General features: G+C 28.9%; 1 protein-coding gene across 1 annotated transcript in view; it reads right to left on the bottom strand.

The window, feature by feature from the left end:
* The window catches only part of LOC142322224 (uncharacterized), a 47,224-nt gene continuing 36,604 nt past the window's right edge, over nt 1-10,620 (bottom strand). Inside the window, exons 10-11 of the mRNA XM_075361047.1 lie at nt 10,392-10,548; nt 1-4,803 (exon numbers count right to left, since the gene is read on the bottom strand). Of these exons, the coding sequence (XP_075217162.1) occupies nt 4,335-4,803; nt 10,392-10,548 (626 nt within the window). The 3' untranslated portion in view covers nt 1-4,334. The remainder of the gene's footprint in view (nt 4,804-10,391; nt 10,549-10,620) is intronic.

The following is a 10,620-nucleotide window of genomic DNA, read 5'->3' as shown; positions in this document are numbered from 1 at the left end:
AAATTGTATCACAAACTACAATGGTAAACATCAATTTATATTTTAATAATAAAAAATGTAATTCTTGTATTAGAATTAATTAAAAAATAAATAATACAGATAACATTTAAATATTCGTTAGGAATTTAGCAATCGAGTAAGACATGTTTGAAAGTACTGATACTGTTAAGAACTATTAATTTAAAATTTTGTAAGATGTAGCATTAATTTTCTTATTATTCAATAGGGCATTATGCCCTATGATCATTTGGCTTTTGCTATCAGCTGCTTATTCTTTTCTCATTATTGTAGCATGCAATAATTTTCATTCTTAGTAATTCGTAAGGTGAACATCTTTAATTAATGCTAATACAATCTTGATATGTTACAACTATCAAAAAAATCAAATCTTGTCATAAGTAAATGCATAATTAATTTAATGCATTATAACTCTTATCATCATACAGTATTATGTATTTAATTCAATCAATAAAAGTTTACTTAGAAATCAACAAATTCCTTATTTAATCAAACATAAATAACAATTGCAATCCTAGAATATTTCTAGGAAGATTGTTAAACATAATCTATCTTAAGTATTGAATTTCAAAACTGTACTTATCCAAAAATTAGAAAAAATAGACAACCATGGGTTATGATTCAGCATGCTTCTCTAAATCTGTTACAGCAGAAATTATGTTCCAAAATTATAGTTTTCCTAATTTATAACATATGTAAAAATTGACTATGTTTTCAAAACTTTCCTTATTCTTCCACATGGTTGCAACAAACTTCTTTTCCATGTCACGTAATTTGTAGCAAAAGTATAGTTTACCATGTTCTCCATACTGGATTTTTTATATTTTATTTCAAATCTTCTTTTTCACATAGGCAGTTTTATTACTCAGTTTAGAATTTTGGTTTCAGATTTTGATAAAAATAATATATTACTTTAAGAAAAGATTGTAGGATGGAGAAATATATAATAATTGAATGTGTTACAGATTGAAAAAGTAGAAAAGTAAAAAGACAAGTTCATACATGGAAAATAGAAAAAGCAAACCTGATAGGTAACTATTGTAAATTATTTTTCATAATTACATAGAATAAATTTCAGTACTTCAATATTACATTTAAAAATAACCATTTTATATTTTTTATTACATTCTAGTGAACTTCCCCTAATACCTGGATACTAATTATTGATTTTTTCAGGTATAAATCTAAGACTATCGAGTAGAACAGCATGTGGCCATCTTACAAAAAACCTTTAAACGTACGACAATTCGTATGCAAGACATCAGGTGGTTCCATCAGTCTTTTTATAAGTGTTCTGATAAAATAGCCCAAGATACCTTTATTTTGAAGATTACTTCTCAGTGCATGCCGAACCAGAAGTCTTGAGCAAAAGTACCCAACAGTTTTAGAAAAATGTATGCTAATAAGCATTTTATTCAACCAAAAGGGGATCAGTACAGGTATGTCAGTTTTTTGTCAGTACTTTTAAAACATGTTCATTTACCACAAGAAAATAGAGGAGGAGACAGAAGGTCAAAAGTATATAAAAAATGTTTAGAATCTGTAATTGAATTTATGAAAACATTAAGGCCAGTTGAATCTCATTAATAAAAAACCACACAGCTATATCTCCCTTCTTTCTTAAGCATTAGGCAGTTGTGGCTTACATACAATCACAGTCATGATGCTGTTTTAAAAGTAATTCAGTGACCTTTTTGTTTACAATTTCAATATCAGTTTTTAAGTTGCCACAAACAGACAAATGTTCTACTTGCATACAATTTTCTTCTCAGATTAGTAAACCTATGTTTAGCAGTAATAAAAATGAATTAATTCTGAAATTTAGAGTACAATAAATTAAAAGCCGAAGCTTTTTACAACTCATTAAAGGAAGAAAATAATGGAGTATGTCTTGTGTTTTAATGTTCGACTGTCAAAAAAATGTAGTACTCCTGAAAGTTCCAGACCAGTTGGCATATTTACTGACAACTGTACCAGTACAATTTACTGTTTACTATTTACTTGTGGTTGGAAAGTGAATGATACAAAGGGGGCCAATGAGATTGTGTCTGTTGTTTTTGATTTACTTAATAGCGTCAGCCTGAACGACATAAAGATATTTAACTTTTTGCAGGGGCAACTTTTGTCCAGGTCAAAACAAAAATTCAATTCTCATTGGTACATTAGTGAAATAGTTAGCTGGATGTATTTTAAACAATGTACAGCAAATAGAAGTATAGTATATTCCCAGTAGCGAGACATTCGTTTCTGCCACCAGACAGGGTGTTTAGCAGGATCGAAAAGATCATAAAACTTACAGAAAATATTATCAGTCCTGAAAAGTATAATGATATTTTTATAAAATTTGGTTCTGCAATGAGACTAGGCTCAGATATTCCTTTAATGGACTGGAAAAATGCCAGGTTTTAAAATGCCATTTAAAATTTTCTTTAAGCAAGAAAATAATTTTATCAAAAAATAAAAAAAGCAATGTTTTAGTCGCAAGCGAAACTATCTAAAAGGCTGACACTGAAGTTGCTATATCTGTGCTTAAGCGAGGAAAGTCTCTAAGTAGTCTTAAATTACTTCAATTACAAAGTAAAATTCCTGTTAAACAAACCAAGTTAAATAATGTACACAAACTTCTGAGTAAACACTTTGGACACAACTGGAGAAGTATTGATGACTTTAGTTACTACTACAAAAGTGTGATTGATTATCAGCAAAATGAAGAAATAATAGCCCTAAAGACATGGATTATTTAGTTGTGTAATATATCATATTTTCCCCTTCTTAAGGTACTGTTGTCTTTAAGTTGTTCTACTTTGTACCATAGCTAATTTTTGTTCAAAGTTATTTGTAATGTGTCTATCTTTAATTTGAACTCTTTTAAAAATTTTGTTAATAAAAAAAAATGTTCATACATAGTTTTTTTTTTGACTGACTAGTAACTATATAATTTTGATAATAAAATAATTTAAAAAGATGAAAATGGAGTCAGTAGTTGTTGCTGCAGAACTATCCTTTTCCATAAGTTTGTGGTAGAACTATCCTTATCCAAAATACTTTTGTAAATATCTCACACAATTGAATACTAAAACATTTTCTATTTACGTTTTGAGAATTCTTAGGCAATTTTTTAAGTAATAAAAAAGCTAAACACAATAAAATACTTTTGCAACATTATGAGGAGGTTTTTTTGTAATTTCCCAACCCAAAAATCATTTATGGTGGATATAGGCAGTTTTGAAACTCAATGTCTCATTTGTTTAGAACTAGTATGGTATCTAAAGTTAAATTCAGTTAAAATCTCGTTCCCATTTCCAGTATAAAACATGTGCCAAAATATTTTCAATTTCTGAATCAGTCTGATAATCTGTGGAAATGTAAGGAATGCGTAACTGATTGACTCTGGAGTAGGCAGGAACTGAAGGCACTATCCATCACTCTAAAAAAGTAGGGCCATCAACACTGATGGAGTCAGTGTTGATTTGTAAGCGTCCCATATCAGTAGTTTTGAATCTTATGCTTAAATTAAGATGAAAGTAAAGGCTAATAACTTAATATTCAACCCTGTTATTTATATTAGTCTCCAAAACAAATTGTTTGTAGAATTCATTCATGATCTATTCATTGTTAACAATTACTGAGAGTAACAAAATACCATACCAGTTTTTTCATTGCAAAAACTATATCAGCATTAAACCATATGTCATAGTTATTATTACTATCATAGAAAGTAAATAAAATTAATGGCATTTATACTTCTTTACATTTGATATAATCATAACCGGGGCAAGACATTGAATAAAATAACAAATTAGTTTAGTTAATGTCTCCAACAGATTTCAATTAGTTTTCATCCCACCTATAATCTAACAAGTAATGTTGCCAATTTAATATCTGTAATGATAAATGCTGCACCCTACTATTTAAGTAGCTACTAATTTACAAAAACAAATAGTGGAAATACTTTCTCTGCATAGTCATTACTCAGTAATGTCAATGTCCTTGGAAAAACAGTGCTTGTGTGTTTGGTTTGGTTTGCTAACTCAACGAATAAACCAAGAACTGTTATCTATATTCCAGCCAGCCATCTACATCTGTAAAAAGATGCTACTTTTATTAATTGATAGTTGGGTTTTATTTTAAACAGAGCCATTCAACAAGTATAAAACTGAAATTACCTTTTATTTTCTTCAATATTCTTCATTTAAAAATATTACAACCGATATAAAACCCAAGATTGGACCAATTACTATGAAAACCTCTTGAGATAATTCTTCTCAGAGTTAATTTGGTGAACATCCTTGAATAAAAAATTAAAAATAAGTCTGTTAATATGTGACATTATCATAACCAGTAAGAACTAATGTTTGAGGTGGCATTACAATATGTAAAGGCTCAGGCGATGGATAATAAGGTACATAATCAACAACATGAACAGCAGTTGCTTGCAGCGGGATAACTCTACCATTGTTATCTACTTGTATTATCATACCAGAACCACTAGAAGAATTAGAATTACTTGTGCTTCCATTATTACTACTGTTATTTTGAACTGAATTTGATATATTATCTGTATTATTATTGTTTTCTTTTCTACTAATAGTTTTTGGCACTATATTTGTTGATTGTTGATTATTTGGTAATATTTGTACATGTGATTTATGTGTCTTGTTATTTTGTTGCAGAGTTATATCATCGTTTCCTTTTTTTGTTGTAGTTAATTTATTAGTCTCTAATATGATACTATTTTCATTTTGAATTTGTTCTTTTGTTTCTCCTGGTTTTGGATTACATTTCCTACAACAAAAAAAAATTATAAAAATACTCATATATACATTCTTAAATTAAATATACATAGAAGCTGACAAAGTATTGCATGACTTTCCTGGCTGTGCCAGTTAAATTATATAATACCTTGTACAGCTTTTTCTTTATAAAACCAAAATAATTTATAATTGCAAAAACAAGAAGTCTGCAATTCAATCATTAAAAGACCTATTTTACATAATCAAAGTTTACCCAAATTTTTTTAAAAAGTTTTTTGGACATTTAAAAAACATTTTTTTAAATGTTTGTATGTTTTTATATAAAAACGTAATCCATAACAACAAAAAAAATTGTCTAAAAATATTAAAAACAAAGTATAACTTTTTTGATAGTAATGAAAACAAAAAGAAAAATCACTTCTTAATTTGGGCCCAGGGTATATATATTATAGGAACCAAAATACTTAAACTTTAAACAATTTAAGTTAACTCTTAATTAATCTTTTTTAATAAAACAATGTAAAAGTTTTCCAAAAATATTTTCTGTTTTAAGGTATGGGGTTTATAATTTTTGAATGTAGAAATGTTTTGATAGTGATTCCTATGATGTACATTTTAAGGTGGAGGTTTTTTTAAAGTTTTTTTTTTTATTATTTATGTATGTAGTGGATTTTTTTATATATACAGAGTAGGTAACAAATTTGCTTTAATAAAGTTTTTTCAAAAAGTTGGTTTTTTCTTGAAAAAAGTAATCAATGCTCCATAAATAAAAATACGCAGTGTTTATTTGGAACAGGGTGTTTGGAACACTTTGGTTCCGAAGAAATCGTAATGAAATAATTGAATCGGTTAAAAGCATCTGGTTTTCATATTTATGTTCGTTTTCATCACAAATATTCATCACGGTTGGCACAACTGTGTGACCTTCATTGCATATCTGGTTGGCAAATATAATTATCATGACAATGCAGTAGAAAGTTCAGTGCAAGATTTAGTTTATTGAAATGATCTGTATCACAGTTCACCATAATTATCCATGTGAATAATGGCAGTGCTGTGCCTACAAATAAAACAATAGTCTCAACTCTTTTTGGCACAAGAAATTGATAAATTTTAGTCAATGTAAAATTACTTTTTTTTTGTAATCTTTAGTAGAAGCTTATACTAATTTAGATTAATATGAATAATAAAATTAACTAATTAACATCAATATAGCAGAACCTTTCATAAAAGCAACAAGAATGTTAATAAAAGAACAGTTCATGTTTACATTATTAAAAAAAGAAGTCAACGTCTTATGTAAACTTTTTTACACATTTTCTAATTAACTACTTGTACACAGATATTCCATGGCAGCCTTCACGCACAAACTCTCCTGATTTCTCTTTTACCTTTAGAGGAACTAACAGTATTAGGTTTTTCTTATTTTCTTGATGATCTTACTGTTTTAGCCTCTTCACAGTTGTCACCATCACCTCCAATAGGCTGAGTACAAGTTACAATAGACTCTGCACGTTGCTGTTCTTGAAACCAACATGTTGCCACTTCCTCAACTAAGGATACAATAAACTGGTATCTTGACATCTCTTTTAAATTTTTTTGGCACAATTTTCCTTGTGTAAAACAAATGCAGTCAAGTCCTACGCTCATCCAGGTAGCAGAACATCATATTGAACTGATCTATTCCACCCATACATTGTTGAACTCTAACACAATTCAAGGTTTTTCATTTATGGTCTCTCTGCCATATCCTTTAGATACTTCATCCTCAAGTTTTGTTACTAATGGATAATAGCAGGACAGTTATCAGTTCCAGTAAAATAGTTTTTCTTGTACATAAAAATTCCTCTAAGGGAAGGGAAAAGTTATCACAAAACAAATTATACCCTTTGTTCAATTAATTAAAAAAATCAAGTTTTTTATTACATGAAAAGCAAGGTGATTTTTTCTGATTTTTCTTAATCTCACCTTTACTGTCTTCAAGTCTAGATCCTTTGTTACAAAAAAGTTCATGCAATACTTAGAAATGTAATTGCAATGCAACCATAAGCTTGATGGTGTTTGTTTGGAAATATTACTGCATTAACTGCGAGTGATTCTTAGTACCAGTTAGATTCTAGTCTATAGATTGAAATTTTTGACAAGAATCATATCATACTTCATTGGGTTTTGGTAAAATTATTATTATCATTAGGAAAAAGTTAGAATTTATTCAAAACATGTTCAAACAAACATCTTACGGAATCAGGGAGCGTTCTGAGAAGATAATGTAGACCAGTAAGATTTTAATGTTGGTTTTTTTTTATGAGACCCATGCTTAGAATAACAACAATAAAGGTAAGAATATCATTAACTGTCACTGGTTTTCAAGAACTGAATGTACTAGAAGGAGAGATAATCTCTCCTTCTGATGCTATGGTATCACTAGCATATCTGTTAGTTTCTTTTTTAAATAATTTTTGCAAAGTGACAGATCTTTCATAATAAACTAAAATTATGGTCAAATGTCAAAATCAATGTCATCATCACTTATGCTATCATCCAGTTCAGAATCATCACTCAAAACTTTTCTAGGTCTAGTCATTGGTCGCATTTTGTTGGACATTCAGTAACTTCATCTTCACTATTTGTATTGCTTGTGTTTAAGAATGGTCATGACGTTTCCCCAAATGGCAATGACAATGTCTGGGGTAACTTTGACCATCAGTACCATCAAAATTTAGATCAGAACTGTCTGTACACAAACCACTATCACACTGAACATTCCTAACTTTCCAATCAAATTTGCTTGGTGTTCGAAGTACATAAAATGAGTGGTGTATTATAGCAACTTGCTAATAAGTATTAACAAAGCAAACGAAAAAAAAAGAAAACAAAGCACAAAGATGAAATAAGTATAGTGTTACTTATTAACATCACAAACGATTAAAAACAATAAGTGCATAATGTTCCCATCTCATCCATGAACTATGGAACACACCAATAAATACAGTATTGCAAAAAACTATATAAATAAAATCATTATTTTTCACTCCGAATAAACTATGATTTTTACAGCCAACCCAAAACAATAACAAATGAATAGTATTTATGTTGCACAAACATGATTAAATGTTATCTGAAAATAAAAAATAAACAGTCGTTAAGTTCAAAATAATAATTATTCTTGTTTACCATCTTAATATTAATTGCGATATTACATGCAACTTTAAACAATAACAAACATAACCTCTACATAAGCAAGACTCCATGTTTGCCATGATAACTAAAAATTTGATAAATTTCACAAAATTGTCTTTCTCACATAAAATGAGATTGATGAAAAATTCCACCAGTTTGTCTTTTTAGCATAAAACTGAACAAGACAAAAAATCAAGTGGCCCAGGCAGGCCATTGATCCAAGCATCTTGAACATTTAGCTTGAGAAAGTCATTAGCAACATTGATAAAAATTTTTTATGTGCAGTAATTAATAAAATCCACTAAACAGAAACTAATTTATTATTATATACCACTAGTCACAAAAAATCAAACCACCCTTGGTAATACAGTAAATATACCTATTAAAAATTGTTGTAAAATAACATACAACACATACAAATTAAATTTATAATAAACAAAACTGCATATAATGTTATATAGAATGTAAGTAAAAAGTAAATTACAAATACGAAAGATATAAGATTATATATCTCACTTTTTTGTATTTCCTAGTCATAACTCTTGATCCTAACATGAATTTTTTTTTCAATATTATTAAATAGTCTAGCAAATTCCATCCTAGCAGCAGGATATAATTATTTAAAAAAACATTAATTTATTCACATACTTCTTAATAATATTTTTTTTTTTTTTTTTACTCATAAATATTGTGAACTTATTTCTTACTAATATTGTTTTTTTCATAAGCATTTAAGAATTTTTAGAATAGTATCGAAGGTTCAGACAACATGATTTGAAACCTTAGAAGGTAGTATGAAAAAACAGTTACAATCTTTGGTGTAACACACTTCTTTATTGTATTGTTTTGTATTCTGATTGTGACAGTTGTCTAGTCTGTGTTCAAGTATGTGAAGCTGTTCAATGAGTTCACTGTGACAAGGTGTTACTATTGTTAAAAGTATAAACTAGTTACCTTTATAAATAGTAGAAGTAAATAATGCTTGTATAAAGTTTAATATTGATTTTATAATTGCAATCTCATTGCAATACTCATTTCTTAACTTTGTATAAATTTTTACTTTTTATTGTAAATTTCAAAGTAGAATCAGTATTATCGTTTGTGACGTTTAGATACTAATGAGTAAATAAATAGCATTAGTAAAATTTTAACATACGTTATCTCTCAATATCCTTTGTCAAATCGAAAATGTGCAACAATTTAACATTCAGAATCTAATTATGCTGATAATATTAGCAGTAATAAATATGCATTTTCAAGTATAAGTACACACAAATATTAAATATATATTTTATTACACTATACAAGGGCTATTCAGAAAGTAAGGAACGTTTTGCAATTTTAAAAAACCAAGTACAAGAAAAACTTTTTATTATATACATGTGAAAGAGGGACTAAAATACTACTTTTCAACATAATCACCATACAAATTTAGGCACTTATCATAGCGGTGGACAAGCTTTGAAATTCCTGTGTCCTAGAATTCTGCCACCTGTGATCTCAACCACTCAGTGATATGTTTATGGCACCCATCTTGCACAAAATTTATGGTAGCCTAGCTTCTGTGAAACAATTTCAAACAATAAAATCCATGAAACTTAGGGGAAACATAGAGAAAGCTCAGTTATTGTGAAACGGCGGTTTTCACGAATCTTTTCGTCAACTTTGGAGACCAGATCGTCAGTCACAATGCTCGGATGTCCACTCTTCTCTTTATCGTGAACGTTTGTTCGGCCATTTTTAAACTGAATGCACTACTTACTAACAGAAGTTTCACTCATTACATTGTTCCTGTACACTTCACACAGTTCCTGATGAATTTCTATTGGTTTTAAGTTTTTTGCCAACAAAAAATGAATCATAGACCGCACCTCACAACTGGCGGGATTTTCGATTGCAGCACACATTTCAAATTTGTATATAAAAAAACAGGCAGTGCGGAGATGATTCCGTTGTCACGGCTGGACGCTGACTGAGCTGCCGAGCACGAACACACTAATATATATACACGATTGGCATGCGCCTGGCGGCGTCAGGTGGAAACGTTCCTTACTTTCTGAATAGCCCTCGTATATTAAAATAATATGTTCTTTTTACTTTTCCTTGCTTTTAATTTTATTTACGTATTATCCTGTCTTAAGTATGAAATTTGGTTAGCACAAAATATTTTATGGTCTCACTTCACATTTTTGAATAAGTATTAATGCCACTTGATGATTAAAAAAGCTTCTTAAGTTTCTAGCCTGAAATACATTTCAGAACTCACCACTCTAGTAGGTCTAAAGTTTTTATAAGTAGATGTTTCAAAAAATAACCAAAAATTAATCAACTGATAAAAATTGAGCGATTACAAAAACATTGGATATAAGCTAAATCAGATTATTACTTTACTTTTAAATAAAAAACGTTTAATGAAGATAATTTAAAGGAATTTCTTACTTTATATGTTGTTTGAGATCAAAACCATTGGCATATAATTTCCCACAATTACTACATTTATGCCTCTTTTCACCACGATGTCGTCTAGAATGTTCTTCTAATTTTGATTTAGCAATAAATGATTTTCCACAAATTGTGCATGAAAATGGTCGTTCACCTAAAAAAATTAATAAGTATATTTTATATATTATCAATATTATATTAATGCAATATTAAAAAAATTGACTGC

This window comes from Lycorma delicatula, chromosome 3 (assembly GCF_047948215.1).
Source record: "Lycorma delicatula isolate Av1 chromosome 3, ASM4794821v1, whole genome shotgun sequence".
Taxonomy (NCBI): Eukaryota; Metazoa; Arthropoda; class Insecta; order Hemiptera; family Fulgoridae; genus Lycorma; species Lycorma delicatula.
The sequence above is the reverse complement of the archived record's forward strand: the minus strand, read 5'-3'. Positions and strand labels throughout refer to the sequence as shown.